The sequence below is a fragment of the Nyctereutes procyonoides genome, unplaced genomic scaffold, assembly GCF_905146905.1.
Source record: "Nyctereutes procyonoides isolate TBG_1078 unplaced genomic scaffold, NYPRO_anot_genome, whole genome shotgun sequence".
Lineage (NCBI taxonomy): Eukaryota > Metazoa > Chordata > Mammalia > Carnivora > Canidae > Nyctereutes > Nyctereutes procyonoides.
The window spans coordinates 77,639,406-77,655,765 of NW_026575146.1; the positions used below are offsets into that span (position 1 = coordinate 77,639,406).

The following is a 16,360-nucleotide window of genomic DNA, read 5'->3' on the forward strand; positions in this document are numbered from 1 at the left end:
CCCATGCACCCTTCACCCCAGCCTCCACAACCATCAATTTGTGGCCAGTCCTGCTTTATCCACAACCACACTCACTTCTCTACAGCAAATCTGGAGGTACCATCTTTGAAAGATCAAGGAGAGCCTGGCTGATTGACACCTGTGCCAAGATATGAAAGATGAGCATAAGATCAGCTATTCAAAGATAAGCGGGAAAAGCATTTTCAGGCAAAGGGAACAGCAAGGGCAAAGGCCTGACGTGGTAAAGAGATTGCAGAGGTTGAGGGGAAGTGGAGCTAGACTAGAGTGGATAAAGAGAGATGAGTGAAATCAGAGACAAGTAGGGGGAGATCATGTGTATAGCTTCACAGCCATGATAGAGTTTGAGTTTTTTTCTAAGTGTAATGAGAGCTCATTGGAGAGTTCTGTGCTGGAATCTGAGTCAATTTCCAGGAAGCCCAGAACCCTGCAAAAGTTTTCTATATCATCATCATCAGCGTAGTCTGAGCTCCTCACCTATAGGAGCCCCTTCCCCTCTCTTTTTAAATATATATTCTTTTAATTTATTCATGAGACACAGAGAAAGAGGCACAGACATAGAGGGAGAAGCAGGCTCCATGCAGGGAGCCCGATGTGGGACTCAACCCGGGCACCCCGGGGAACCCTCTCAATTCTGTTTCAGACGTACTATCGCTTTCTCAATCAAACCATGCACTACTTTTTGCCTGGAGGCTTCTACCCTTGCTGTTCCCTCTGCCAGAAAAACTCCTATCCTGGTTGGCTTCTATTCATCCTTGGCTTAAAGATTACCACCTCTTGGAAGTCTTTCCAAGCTGGGGTACGCACCTCCTCTGGCTCCCACAGTTTCCTATACTCCACTCATCCCAAGTCTGAACACTCTAGGTTGTGGTTCTGACTTTGTATGGCTCCCCTTCCTTTGATTGGGGTGCCATGAGGGGCCAGGTTTGTCTCCATACTGCGGAAACCACAGTGCTCACCTGCACAGGGCTTGGCACAGGAGAGAGCAGTAAATATTTATGCTGGGGGTAGAGGAGGGCTTGTGAGGGTTTGGTAAGTGTCTTGGCCCTTGTGCCCCCTCTCCGGATGCAAACTGATGCCAACTAAAACAAGGCCACCCACTCCGCGCTAGTCCGCAACCCGTGAGCGCATGCGCTTTGTTCAGGAGCGCCCCCAGCCGCCCTCCCCCTATATGCTAATCACAGCGTTCTGGAGTACGGCCTCTCCGGGGAATATGCAAATTGCCCCTTCACCGCCGTAGGGCTCCTATTGTCCCTCACTAAGATTATGCAAATAAGCAAGCCTCAGGTCCAGGATCCAGGCCTAGCTGGCGGCCCCCAGCCCTCAGCTCATTCCGTTTTCTCGAAGGCGCTTAGCTGCTCGCTCACGCACGCGCAAGCCTTGCAGTTTCTGGTTCCGTCTAGCTGCGGACTGTACCAAGTAAACCCGGACAGCGAGGGGCAAAGCCCGGAACCCCCTGCGCGGGCCTCGTCGATGGCCCGACTCACGGAGCCCCTCTTCCCACCGAGCGATGGGAATGGTCCATCTCGCGGCGCAAGCGCCCTAGGCTCCTCTCGCCGCTTTGCACTCCCTCCTCCCCGACTTGCAGCGCAGGCGCAGAGCCCAGGCGTGCAGCCGCCGCCGCCGAGCCAGAGCGGGGGCCGCTAGCGCCGGTGAGTGTCCGGGATAGGGGTGCGCGGGGCATGCTGGGAAGCGGGCACTACGGCACCGCTGCATGATGGGAATGACGGCTCCCGTCACCGGGGCGAGCAGGCAGCCGTCTTGGCCCGCGACGGCCGGAGGGCGAGACCCGGGCTCCCTTTTCTCCCCCAGCGCGGCTCCGTGCCGTCCTGGGGCATCCTGGGGAAACGGGACGCTCCGCCCTAAGGCATTGTGGGAGCCGGTCTGCTGGTCGTTATGGGCCTAGTGCATTCTGGGAAGGATTATAGCTCCTTGTGGGGAACCAGCCCCTTTTGTCACACACCTTCCGCTGAGCATCGCGGAAGCCTGGCGTGCTTCGACGCCGGACGCCTCGGAAGGTGGTCGCTATAGGCCCGAGGCATCCTGGGAAGAGTTGCCGCAGGGCATTGTGGGGACTGGTCCTTACCGTCCTGTGTGAGGGTTTGCTCTGCCCCCTTGCCCTAGCCTTGTGGGAGCGCGTGCCTAGTGTGCTCACGCAGGGCATCTTGGGAGTTGGGTGCTGTAGGTTCAAGGTGTAGTAAGGCCTTGGCGGGGTTTTTTTCCTTGTGATGGTGAGGGAGCCTCATTTGTGTCCCTTTAAAATTGTGGAAGCCTGTATGGCCACCGTAGTTGTAGGAATGGGACCAGCGCACCAAAGAATGTCTCCACTTGACATCTGGAAAACTCTGGAAGGCCCTTGTGTAATGTGGGTTTGGGGGGAAGGTAGGCTGGACTGGTGAGCAATGCCTCCTGGAAATCTCTTGGGAAACCCTGATTGTAGCGTGTGGTTGCCAGGTAACATGTAGAACGTCCAGTTAAATGTGAATTTCAGATAAATAACCTTTTAGAAACGTGTATCCCAAATATTACATGGGACCTATGTATATTAAGTAATTTCCTGTTTATCTGAAATTCGAATTTAACCAGGCTGGTCTGTTTTTATTTACTGAATTTGGCAAATTTATCCTGGCATAAAGTAGAATTCCCAAATTAGATGGGACCCAACAAGTAGTATGATATCATGACAATTCTCCTCTGCAGATTACGAATCTCCCGTCCTTAAAGCCCAGATCCAGGTGTCCTTAGAAAACTCCCCTGCCATTGCTACCAGCCCTCCAATGCCCCAGGCTCCTCCAGGCTTCACTTTTTTTTTTTTCCTCTATCTTTAGCCCCTAGCATTAAACTTGACTTCCAGGCTTTGAAGAGATTGTGTATTTTCCACCATTGTATACCCAGTACCCAGCACAGGTCTTGGTATAAAAAGGTGTAGCTAAAAAAAAAAAAAAGTGTAGTGTAGCTGAGGCTGCCAGCCCTTTCACTAACTTACTCTTCCTGGCTTTTTACTGCCAGTGAGTGCAATGGGAGACAAAAGAACTGCTCTGTGTGTGTGTGTGTGTGTGTGTGTGTGTGCGCGCGTGCGTGCGTGTGCGTGCGCGCAGCGCATGGATGTATTGGTGAAGAAGAATAGGAGAGAAAGGAACCCCTTCTGGGAAGGGGTAGAGATGGTATTTGGGCTTTGAGGTGGGCTTTGGAGAGTGCATAGGAGTTCACTAGGCAGACTAGGGGAAAGAAGGACATTCTAGACAGCAATAGCAGGATTTGCTAAGACCCACAGATATGAAAAGTCCTGGTGTCCCCAGGGAGAGATGAGAAGTCTGGAATGGCTGGGGGTTTATAGGAATGGTTACAGGTGGAAGTATTAGCAGCCACTGTTACTGGAGTACCTGCCACATACCAGCAGTTTATACTGAATGAGCCTAACGAATCCTCAAAAAGTTTTTTCAGTCAAGGGATCATTTTATGAGAGGTAGGATAACATCAAATCCTAGTTGGTATGACTTGAACTACTTGCTAATCACCTCTGTGTCTCAATTTCCTCGTGCACAAAGGAGATGATAATCTCTCAACATAGTTATAAGAACTACTTGAGTTAAGCTCTGGAAGCCTTTTTGTACTGAGAAGGATACAGGCTGGAGAAGTTAAGTCCTTTGCTAGAAGCTACACAGCTAGACTGGCAGATTAGGGTTCAGACCTAGACTCTATCTTGCCAAGGTGTAGAACTAGGGCTGACACCAACCAGGGCTATCATACACTTGTTTAAATATTGAAGTACTTTTAGACGGATTGGTGTATCACCACTACCTCAAGTAATTCCCTACCTTCCATCTGCCACTTTGGACCCTCCCCCAGCTCTAGACTTTCTCACAAACCGGCACCTAAAGTGTTTTAATCCCTGGCATAGGACCATGTTCCCTTCGGTTCTGACTGGTACCCACACTGGTACCTGCTGCTAAATATTTGGAATATTACCTTCCCCGCTCCACTGAGAGCTTTGTTGCCCAGATGGGGGAATTAAGATCTATAGAAGCAGGGGCTGTCTTTTCCTTTCCCCCAGCACTGAGCACACAGCTGGGCCTGGGGAGGCAGATGCTAATGTAAAAATTTATTGAGTCACCACAGGCCTTTCCTTCCCCTGCTCAGCATCCCGCTCTACTTGCTGACATCCTGCACTGGAGAACTTGTGACCAAGGTTTGGCTGTGAAGAGCTGGCCGGGGAGGAACTCTGCCTAGCTGCTCCTCTGCTCCTGTCTCCTGTCCCCTCCCCTGGCCATGACAGAGACCCGTGAGCCAACTGAGACTGGGGGCTATGCCAGCTTGGAAGAAGATGATGAGGACCTCTCTCCAGGTGAGGCAGCCTTAGAGATGGTGGCATTACCTTGATTATCATCCTGGCTTGGAATTGGGGCTCCACTGAGCAATCTAGATGGGGAGTGGTCCCTTGTCTCCCTAGGTGTTCCATTCTGACTGGGACTGCGTCCTCTGCTAGTGGAATCCTTCTGGCTGAGACTTCTGGGGATTGTAGATTGGCTAGGATTGTTCTCCTTATCGGGGGATCGAGATGGGCTGTGGCCTCTCTCCTTGCTGTATGTTCTAGATCTGCTGTGGCCTTTCTCCTTGCTGGGGTTTTGGGATTGGCTGTGGTCTCTGTCCTTGCTGGGGGTTCGAGATTGGCTGTGGTCTCTGTCCTTGCTGGGGGTTCGAGATTGGCTGTGGTCTCTGTCCTTGCTGGGGGTTCGAGATCGCCTGTGATCTGTTTCTTTTCTGAAGGTTCTGGATTGGTTGTGAGCTCTCTTTTTTCTGAAGGGACTACGATCTCTCTCTTTTCTGTGGGTTCCAGATTGGCTGTGATAGCTTTCCTTGCTGGAAGTTCTAGATCGGCTGTAATCTCTTTCTTCGCTGGAGGTTTCAGAAAGGCTATAACTTCTCTCCTTGCTAGGGGTTCTAGATTGGCTGTGACCTCTCTCCTTGCTGGGGGTTCTAGATGGTCTATGACCCCTCTCCTTGCTGGGTGTTCTAGATCGTCTGTGATCTCTCTCCTTGCTGTGACTTCTTTCTTGTCTGGGGGTTCTAGATTGGTTATCATTTTTTCCCTGGCTGTGGGTTCTAGATCGGCTGTGTCTTCTCATCTGACTAGGAGTTCCTTTCCGGGTACGACTTCTTGCCCTACTATGATTCCTCTTCCAGCTGTGACTTCTCTCCCTGCTGTGGGTTCTCTTCTGACTGCGACTTCTTGCTCTTCTGGGCGTTCTAGACCGGCTGTGACTTCGGGTCCTGCTGGGGGTGCTACACCGGCTATGACTCTGGGTCCCGCTGGGTACACTATCCTGGTTGTAACTCTTGACCTTGCTAGATACTTCTATTGGGCTATTACTCCATTCCATGGTAGGGGTGACCATCTGACTATAACTTCTCGCCCTCCTCGATGATGACAGAGACTGGCTGTGACTTTTCTCCTCACAGGAAGTTCTACTGGGGCTGTAGCTCTTTGCCCTGCTTAGGGTTATAGCCAGCCCGGAACTCTTCCCCATGCCTGAGGCCCCTGGTGAGCTATCACTCTTCTCTCTGTTCGCATTTCTGGGCTGGCTCTTACTTCTTTCCCGGTTGTTGTTTCTAGGCCTGCTGTAACTCTTGCCCCTATTCTGCTTTTTCTGGGAGGTAGGAGTTCTTGCCCGGTTGGGCCCACCGGGTGTACCATGAGCTCTCACCCTGGTCATGGCGCTGGCCCTGCTGGGTGACCTCTTGGAGCTGCGGCTGCCCCTTCTGCCAGGAGTCCTGCCCCGGCTGTGTGTGCCCCTCCGCTGGTGGCGTCGTACGCCACTGGCCTTGCTGACTTTGCTGGCCCTGGTGTCAGTGCTGGCCTTGCTGGGTGTTCTTGCCCTGCTGTGGACTCGGGACTTGCTGCTGGGCTGCTTAGAAGGGGCTGTCCTTGTACTTGCCCACTTGGTAGACTTGGAACTACTTGGGCTTGTGACCGAGTTGGGGGCTGTGGGTGGCTTGGTAGGCACCGAGGAGCTGTTGGGCACTGCCAACTTGGTGGTCTTCAAGGAGGCAGGAGGCTTGGGAGGCCCTGTGGACATCGAGGGTCCAGTGGATGCTGGAGACATGCCGGGCTTTGAGGATCTCGTAGGTGGAGAAGGCATGGTAGGTGCAAAAGGGCCTGTGGTCCTTCAAATCACAGTGGACATGAAAGGCCTCGTAGCCGTGGACAACGACCTGACTGCCTTTCCCAAGCCAACCGCATGAAGTCATAGTGGGCATTGAAGGCCCTGGAGGGCAGGTGGTGTGAAGTCAGGTGGGAGGAGAAAGAGGGGTAGGGCCTCAGCCCAAGACTAGAGGGGTTTCCTCTGTGTTTGGCAGCCATTCAGCAAGTGTTTCTGAGGCCAACTGGGGACTCTGCATTGCTGAAGACATGGAGATGGGTCAGACTCAGGCCCTGCCTTCTAGGAATCTCCCATCTCCAGGGCACTTCCCAGGTGGTCAGGATGTGTTGGGGTTCAGGCTAGGGGGTGGGGCAGGGGCAGAGGTTCCCAGATAAGAGAGAGACACCACCTGAGGAGTCAGGGAGGACCTCATAGAGAAGGTGATGTGTGATCTGGGATTGAAAAGAGGAACAGGAGTTTACAAATGGAGAAGAAAATGAGAACTGCTGGAGCGGTTTAGCACCACCTTCGGCTCAGAGTGTGATCCTGGAGACCCGGGATCGAGTCCCACGTCAGGCTCCCTGCATGGAGGCCTGCTTCTCCCTCTGCCTGTGTCTCTGCCTCTCTCTCTCTGTGTCTCTCATGAGTAAATAAATAAAATCTTAAAAAGAAGAAGAAGAAGAAAAGGTCACCAGGTGAGAGAAGAGCAGAGGGAAGTCCTCAGGGTACCCATGTTCACCGAACCCACATGTCCTGGGCTGGGCAGCGTTGGGGACCCCATCTAGGACAGTTACAAGGGGAGACACTGGACCAGTGGGAACCAGGGTGGAGGGAGCCACCGCCAGAGAGGACAGAGCCTGTCCTAGGTCCTGAAGGATGAGCAGGAGGTCGCCAGGTGGACAGCGTGGGGGACAGCCTTCCAGGCAGAGGCACTAGCCCACGTCAAGGACTCAGGAAACTGTGTTAAATGGCAGAGAGACAGCAGGATGGAGGCAGGGGCAAGGAAAGAGAGAAAGCTGCGGGGAGGGACATTCTGCCAACATTTACCACCTATTCTGAGCTGGGTGATGCCAGGGACCCGGCAGTGAGTCAGAGCACGCCTGCCCACCCCCACCCCACCCTGTCTGGTGGGAGAGGCTGTGTACCGGCTCAGCCCTCAGGGCTGGGGTGAGGACAGCCAGAGGGCAAAAGACAGTGAGTGGCTGCTAGAATGAGATCTGGGACAGCCTCAGGGAGGAGGGAAGCTTCCTACTGGGTCCTAAAGAATGATGGGGAAAACCAGGGTGAGACATTCCCAGCAGAGGGAACAGTATGTGTGAAAGCCTCTGAAGGGGTTTGCTAAATTGAATGCCGGCACAAAGAAGGCGTTCTAGATGTTAGAGATGCAGCCATGAACCAGACAAAGTCCCTGCTCTGGGGGACAGACGATAAGCATCCAAGTCGATGTTGCATAGTAAGTTGAGGAGAGTTAGGGGCATAGGGAGTGCTGGGCAAGGATTGCCAATCAGATAGAGTGGTGAGGGCATCACTGAGAAGGTGACACTGGAGCAGAGACCTGGCCGTGGAAGGAGCAACACCTAGTCCATCTGTAAAAAAGGTAGCAAAGGCCCTGGGGCAGCACATGCTGGAGGGAAGGGTTGAGGTGGCAGGTGGAGCCCAGTGTGATTCACTCAGTTGTAACAGGACCCCTCTGGGCTGGAGGAAATTGAAGGAGGGGCCAGGATGGACGCAGGCTCGGGGATGCTTTTGACAGGCGCCTGATGTATTTCCCACACTGCTGCCACTGTAGTGGGGCCCCCCTCCTCCCTGACCAGCACTCTCATGTGCACCCCCTATTATGACTGCTGATGGCACCCTTTCCTGTACATTGACTACAAATTTTTTTCCTTTTTTTTAATCTGAACTTGTCCTAGACATGTCCTACATGCCCACAAAATCACGGTAATATATCTGGACTAACAAATATTTTAGGGGTGCCTGTATAGTGCTGTCACTTGAGCGTCCAACTTTTGGTTTCTGCTCGGGTCAGGATCTCAGGGGTCAGATCACACGCTTTCTCTCTCTCTCTCTCTAAAAGGAAATAAATCTTTACGAATGAACATTTTAATTCACTTAACTATGTATAAATGTGTATACCACACATATCAAAGTACATATATGTATGTGTTTTAATTTGCTTGAAGACGGGTTTGTCTCCCTAAAATGAACAGTGTAGTCCATCGCCCCTGTTTAGCTTTCCCTGTTAGAGCTGTGTGACTAGAGGCAAGTGAGTCACCTAACTGCTCTGTACCTCAGTTTCCCATTTGTCACTTAGCGTTAATAACAGTACTTCCTTCCAAGGGTTGTTATAAGGCTTAGATAGATTACTATATAAGAACAAGTTTCTTTCTTTTTTAATTTAATTTAATTTAATTTAATTTAATTTAATTTAATTTAATTTTAGAGCACATGTATGTAGGCATGGGGGTAGGGAGCAGAGGTAGAGGGGAAAGGAGAGAGAATCTCAAGCAGACTCCCCATTGAGCACAGCACCCCCCAACTTGGGGTTCCATCCTACGACCCAGAGATCATGACCTGAGCCAAAATCAGGAGCCCAACACTTAACCTCCTGAGCCAGCCAGGAGCCTCAAGAACAGAGTTCTTAAAATAGCAAGAAACACCGTTACTGTGTTCATTACTGCTACTTTGTCCTTATTAAACCTCTGAGAGGCAGTACTTGCAAGACATTCATTTGCTTAGACACTGAGTACCTACTGTGTGCCAGGCCGTGTGCTCCATGTAACTGGGGTTCACTGTGGGGAAGAGCAGGGTTGTGTCCAGGCTGCCCCCTTCATGCTGTGGCAAGTCTGAATAAGGCTTAGCGAAGGGCAGAGCTCTCTGTCCTCAGATGCCTCTGTCTTTTCCCCTTCATCCCCCTGCAGGCCCTGAGCATTCCTCTGACTCTGAGTACACTCTCTCAGAGCCAGACTCCGAAGAGGAAGAAGATGAGGAGGAGGAGGAGGAGGAGGCTACTGATGATCCTGAATATGACCCTGGCTACAAGGTGAAGCAGCGCCTGGGGGGGGGCCGGGGGGGCCCATCTCGCCGGGCCCCCCGTGCAGCCCAACCCCCAGGCCCCCCAGCCCAGCCCTGCCAGCTCTGTGGCCGCTCACCCCTTGGGGAGGCCCCACCAGGCACCCCACCTTGCCGGCTCTGCTGCCCTGCTACAGCCCCCCAGGAAGCTCCAGCCCCTGAAGGCAGGGTCCTTGGGGAGGAAGAGGAGGAGCCACCTCGGGTTGGGGAGGGCCGACCAGCTGGGAGGGAGGAGGAGGAGGAGGAGGAAGAGGAGGAGGGCACTTACCACTGTACAGAGTGTGAGGATTCCTTCGACAACCTCGGGGAGCTGCATGGGCACTTCATGCTGCATGCCCGGGGTGAGGTTTAGGCAGAGATCCCACCCAGGGAGCTTGGCAGAAGGGGTGGGGTGGGAGGAGGGGGTTGAGGAAACTGGGGTAGTCCTAATGGTCATGGGGGATGGGGGTACCGCCGATGTGTGTCGTCTTAGCAGTAGATGTGTGAAGGCCAGAATAAAAGCCAAATTCTGTGTGTGTCGGTCCAGCATGTTTGGTATATGTGTGTGCATGTGTGTATACACTTGAGTGTGTGAGGCATGGGCCTGGGGACTTATTTCCCCCATCCCCTGGGTCTCCTCCCTGGGGGAACTGTAAGAGCACGGTCACCAAGACTTTTAACATTTACTGAATGCTTCTGTGGTTTCCATATATTTACTCAGAGACCCCATGACGTGCGGGCTCAACTCAACACAACGAAGTTTCACACTGACGTAATAATGTTTCAGGTTGGTAGGCAACCCTTCTCCACACAGTGATTTGAGGACCCAGGCCATCCCTTAGCCTACTGTCATCCACATGGTCCTGGCTGAGTGGCCATGACCTGGGTCCTGCCATGGTGGAAGAGGACGGTGAGCGTGGAGAGGTACATGTGATCTCCAGCCCAAAAGTGGCACATACTGCTCCCATTTACTTCCCTTTGCTGAGAAATTAATCACATGGCCACAGCTCAGGGCAAGGGAATCTGGGAAAGGTGGTGTAGCCAAAGCCCAGAAAGCAGAGAATGATTTGTGGAGGATGGTAGGGGACAGCTAATGTTCTCTCTGCTGCCTGAGAACCTTTGCAGAGAGGACTTTAATTATAATCAGAGCTGTGCTTCCTGGGTGCCAAGTGCCGGTCCAAGAGCTTTATATATATTGACTCATAGAAGTTGTGTATCTAGGAACTTACAAAAATAGAACCTTAATTATAATTACAGCTGCCATTTCCCCAGCACTTACAGAGTGCTGCATTTTATTTGCATGAGATCATCAGATCCTTAGAATAACTCTGTGAGGTAGGGACTGTGATCCATTAATTCATTTAGGGAATATCTTCTGAGTCCCTGACGAATGCTGCACACTGTGAATATACCAGTGAATAAAGCCCTTGTCCTCATGGAGCTTACTCGGGGGTGGGTAGGCCCAGTGACAGGGACAGACGGTAAACAAGATGTAGTGTATGCTGGATGGTGATAGATGCTGTGGAGAAGAATAAAGCCAAGGAGGGAGAACAGTTCTGGAAGGGGGTTGCCATTTTAAACAGTGTAGCCCTCCCCCAGGGAGCAGGAACTGTGCGCTTGGGCGGGAAGAGCAGTCCAGGCAGGAGGCAGGAGCCCGCCCAGTGTCAGAGAGGGCAGAGCTGGAGGGATGAGGGCAGAAAGGAGCAGAGGGCCGGCTCATTATAGCTTTGTTGAAACTTGGCTCTTGCTCTGAGTTGGGAATTACTAATTCATAGAAGTTTGGCACCAGAGCTCCTTTGAAAATAGAAGCCTAATTATAATGATAGCTACCATTTACTGAGCATTTACTGGGTGCCAAGCCCTGTTCTAAGGCACTTTACGTGTGTTAACTCATAGAAGCTTGGCAACTAAGAATCTTCAAGAATAGAACCTGAATTACCGTAATGGCCATCATTAAATCAGCGCTCACAGTGGACCAGGTCCTGGGTTAAAGTGCTTTATATGGACAATCGCATCGGATCCTTATGAGGTAGGGGCTGTTATTTATTTATTCATTCATTCAACGGTGATGTGTTGAGCACCTGCGAGATACTGGCAGTATCCTGGGAGCTGGGAGTAGAGCAGAGAGCATGAAGAACAAGAATAAGAATCCCTGCCTTTGTGGAAACCCCATTTATAATGGGGAAGACCGATACTTTTTTCTTTTTTTAAGATTTTATTTATTCATGAGAGACACAGAGAGAAGCTAAGACATAGGAAGAGGGAGAAGCGGGTTCCTCGCAGGGAGCCCAGTGTGGGACTTGATCCCCAGACTGGGGATGAGGACTTGAGCTGAAGGCAGACGCTCAACCGCTGAGCCACCCAGGCATCCCAAGACAGATACTTTTTAAGTGAAATGTATAAAACATACAGACTTTAGAAGGTAGTAAGTGGCTGTGGAGGAAAACAGGGTGGGGAGGCTTGTACCTGTATGTGAGGCGGTTTCAAGTAGGGTGGTCATGGAGGCTTCAGTGAGAAGGTGACTTCAGAGCCAAGACCAGGAGTAGGGAGGAGTAGGGCACCTGCACTGTCTGCAGGAACCATGAGTGCAAAGGCCCTGAGGTGAAGCCCAACCTGAGGTATTTATGGAAGAACACTTAGACCATGAAGCTGTTGCTAAGGAAGGCAGGGGAAGACTGGTAGGAAGGTAAAGTCAAGGAGGGGCAGAGGACCAGGCCTGGTAGGCTGTTCTACCAATTTGGGTTGTGTCTCCATGTCTGAGTCATTGTCATAACCCTCAGAGGTATAGGGGCTATTATCACAACCATTTTACGGCTATTCAGCCAGGGCATAGGGAGGTTAACTTACCTGCTACAGGTGGGTCACACAGCTATTAAGAAGCAGAGCCTGGGTTTGACTCCAGACGGGTGGATGCAGGGCATACATTCTTTTTTTTTTTTTTAATATTTTATTTATTTATTCATGATAGTCACACACACACAGAGAGAGAGAGAGAGGCAGAGACACAGGCAGAGGGAGAAGCAGGCTCCATGCAGGGAGCCCGACGTGGGATTCGATCCGGGGTTTCCAGGATCGCGCCCTGGGCCAAAGGCAGGCGCCAAACCGCTGCGCCACCCAGGGATCCCCAGGGCATACATTCTTAACCATTAAGCCACATACCAGAAATGGCAGCCTGGCTGTCCATAGCCACCGTCTGACTGGCAGGAGTGTGGTGGTCTCCACACAGAGTTACTGTGTGGAGTGTGTTGGTCTCCTCAGAGTTACTGAGTTTTTTTTTAAATCATGTTGGTTATCAACATTTAAAAACAGGCAGCTTTCACATCAAAATGGAGGTTCAGGGTTTCTCTTGAAGACTGTGAGGTCTAGAGTGCTGAACCCACAATCTCATGGGGCAGTAGCTTGCTAGAGCTGGCTAAGGGTTACCTCCCGCTAATGGGGCATTCCTCCCATGTGTTCATTCCTCTCTATCTGGCATCTGGACCCTCATATCCTGTTTGCTTCACTGATTATGGTACCTGCGTGGCCATAAAGAACACTTTCATTTTGATGCCTGTTACAGAATCTTATACCAAAGCATCTGTCAAAACCCACACTTTTCATCCTAGAAGCTCAGAATCTGAGAACCTGACATTTATCCACTCTTCAAGTTGAGACTTTCATAACCACTATAGCTTAACATCAATGAATCTCAGAATCGTCAAAGCAGACATTCACAGCTCATTAAAATACCACGGATGGATTTTATTTCCTGAAGCAGCACACTTAAGCACTTTTCTGCCCTAAGACAGGGCTTTCTAAGCATGGATGTAGAGAGTCATCCAGTTATCAGCAAAAATTCCTAAGGATATGTCAGACTGGGAATCAAGAGACCTAATCTGCTGCCTGGGGTCATTCAGTTGCTCAGGGCCCAGACAGGATATGAACACCAAGCTAGGAATTCCAAGAGAGGATTTAACACAGGGCAGTTATTATGCAGCTGTTAGAAGTCTGAGAGCACAAATGTGGAAAAACGAGGCAACTGAGCAATTTGTGCCTACAGAAAGCTCCCACCTCTAGGACTAGGGTACAGGTCCAGCAGGATTTTGGAGGACAGGCCATGTGCAGAGGTTTAAACCTCAAGAGGTTTAGCACAGTACTGGTGCTGATATGGAAAGGCACTGGAGTCTGAGCTGCTGCTGGAGGGCTTCCAGCAGGATCCCAAAGCAAGGTGACTGCCTTCCCCTTCTTCCTATCTTCTTTACTCGTAGGCAGAACTTGAGGAAGCCAGTTCTGGAGGGAGTCTGGGAAACCTAATTGCAGAAAGCCCAGCATCACAGCATCACAGGGAGGGCTGCAGGTCGAGAGCCACTAGGTAGAGAGTAGGCATAGTCAAGCATTTTTTGAGCCTCTGAGATCAACACTATCTTAGGTACTGAGGAAGTGAGGAAGACAGAACACTTGCCCCCAAAAGTTTGGATTCCAGACCAAGGACAGAGATAATGAAAAAGCGGGATAATCTCAGGTATTGAAGAGCGCTAGGAAGAAACTAAGTCAGGGTAAGGGTTGGTGGTGCTACTTTAGCCAAGCAGGTCAAGGAGAACCTCTCTGAGGATGTAGCATGTATTGATTCCTAAGTAGCAAGTTCTGGGTAAGAGCACTTGAGGCAGAGGGAAGAGCAAGTGCAAAGGCCCTGAGGTAGAAGCCAGCCTGGCATGTGTGACTAGAGTATAGTGAAGATAAAGTAGGGAGGTAGCTGAGATTGCTTAGTGGGGTGGGGCTCCATCATTGTTGGGTTTTCTGGGCCTGGGTAAGGTCTTTGGATGTTTTTTACAGGATGCCATTGGAGGATTTTAAATGAGGAGTTGTGTGTGCTGACTTAACGTACACAGGATGTGGTCTGTAGTGGACTGGAGAGGGCAGCTGTGGTCGCAGGTCTGGGGTGGGGGTGGGGGGAACACTTAGGAGATCCCTGTGGGGAGGGCCTGTCAGACTCCAGAATTTAGAAGTTGAGTACACAGTTGACCGATCTGATGGTAATGGTGTAGGTGGGGGTTGTAGGAGTCACACTGACCCTTTTTATGTTTTGGGGACTTTTATTCATCATCCAAGTGACTTTCTTCTCCTGGGGAGAAGTCTGGGGTTTGAGCTGAACATAAAGATTTGGAAGTCACCAGGATGCTATTTAAAGTCTTGGGAATCTATGACATCTGGAGAGTGGAGAGAAGAGGAAGAACACAGGCAGGCTGCTGTCTGTCTCAGGGGAGCATGTGTGATTAGTGCCTCAGGTTTGGGTTTGAGGGAACCGCTGTGGGGGTGGTGTGAAACATCTGGGTTGGAGACTTCTGAGCTATCACCAGGTGCAGAGGAAATGTTTGGCTTTGGTGAAGTCGGTATTTTAGGATAGAGTAATGGCCGACTGACTCCAAACCACCAATTTCCCCAAAAGTCACCCCAGCAGAGAGCTCCAGGCTGGCTGGCCCTGTCCAGATCCTACAGGACACACACACAGCCCCCTACTAGAGGTAGTATTTCCCAGGGTGGGAATCCCGGCTTCCAGGCTCAGAGTAGGTTGTATGTCCATCAGGCAAGAGGTCAGCAAACTTAACTATAGAGGACCAGATGGCCCTTTACTATTTTAGGCTTTATGGGCCATACGGTCTCCATTGCAACTAACTACTCAAATCTGCCGTTCTGTGCTACCGACAGGCTGTAAGTTATGCTGCATGTGACAGAGACCCAAAATAATGGTGATTTAAACAAGATCGAGGTTTATTTCTCTCTTATATGATCGTATGGAAGTGGATATTCTAGGGCTGGTATGACGACTCTGCTCCATGTAGTCAACAAGGGACCCAGGCTTCTGCTGTCTTGCGGCTCTGGCATCCCATATATTGCTCTCATGGTCCAAGATGGCTGGATACCATGTCCACACTCCAGGCAGGAAGGTGGAGGAAAAGGCATGTCCCTTTCTGAAGCTTGAGAACTCTACCCAGGATTTAGCCAGAACTCCGTCACCGTGCCACACCTAGCTGCAAGGAACCCTGGGAAATGGAGTGCTAGTAGCTACCATGTACCTAGGTAAAAATTGGGAAACAGCTATCCTCTACCAGATTTACATCAGCTATGGGCTTTAAAAACATCCCTCAGTTCAGATAGTGTCTGTAATTATTGTATGCAGGGCATCAACTGGGGTCTCTAAGGGGGGCAGGGCAGGTAATCCAGAGTCCTGACCACACTCAGTACTGGCCTGGTGGGACCCAGCCCAGGGTTAGGCTTTTCAAGAGCTGAAAATAGGATCTTAATGGGAACTCTCCCAGTGTTGGCCAAATACAACAGGAAACAGAAGGTATCCCTGTTTGATTTCAAACCAGATTCCCCACAGGGCCAGGCCAGCTCTGACCTGAGCTCCTCCCTCCCAGTGCCCTTCTTTTTATTTATTTTGCGAAAGCGTGCGTGTGCACATGCGTGTGGGGGATGAAAGGGGGCGGGGGTGTGGGTATTGAGAATCAAGCAGGCTCCCTGCTCAGCAGAGCCCGAAACCAGGCTGGATCTCATGACCCTGAGGTCATGACCTGAACCAGAATCAAGAGTCCCACATTTAACCAACTGAGCCCCCTCACTATGCCCTTCTTATATTTTCTGGCAATTTCTGCTCAAAAGCCAGAGTTTCTGGTTTAGACATTTTAATACAGATCTTTTCTGTTTTTAGGTACTATTTGCTATTTTATTCATGTCATCTCACCTAAACATCTAGAAAATATTCCATGACCAGAATGGTACATGAAATTAAGCGGGCAATAGATTACTGGGGAAGGAGCCCAAATCTAAATACCAAGGCCCCTCAGTGAGTGGGAAAGACTGTGACAGGGAATGGGAGAAGACAGAGACTTGAACTGCAACCCCCACATGACTCAGAGTACAGCCCCCAACTTTGCTACCCCACCCCAAAGGCCCAAGTTTCCCCACATTTGAGACCCTTCCAGGGACATTTTTTTAAAAATTTTTTTATTTTATTTATTTTTTGATAGTCACAGAGAGAGAGAGAGAGGCAGAGACACAGGCAGAGGGAGAAGCAGGCTCCATGCACTGGGAGCCCGATGTGGGATTTGATCCCGGGTCTCCAGGATCGCGCCCTGGGCCAAAGGCAGGCGCCAAACCGCTGCACCACCCAG

General features: G+C 50.9%; 1 protein-coding gene across 1 annotated transcript; it reads left to right on the plus strand.

Moving 5' to 3' along the window:
• The first annotated feature begins 1,325 nt into the window (after positions 1-1,325).
• On the plus strand, positions 1,326-10,122 carry ZNF428 (zinc finger protein 428). The gene is made up of 3 exons (XM_055309450.1): positions 1,326-1,670; positions 4,159-4,363; positions 9,080-10,122. Exons 2-3 carry the CDS (start codon positions 4,288-4,290, stop codon positions 9,580-9,582), a joined length of 579 nt encoding a protein of 192 aa, XP_055165425.1. The 5' UTR covers positions 1,326-1,670; positions 4,159-4,287; the 3' UTR covers positions 9,583-10,122.
• Positions 10,123-16,360: the final 6,238 nt, after the last annotated feature.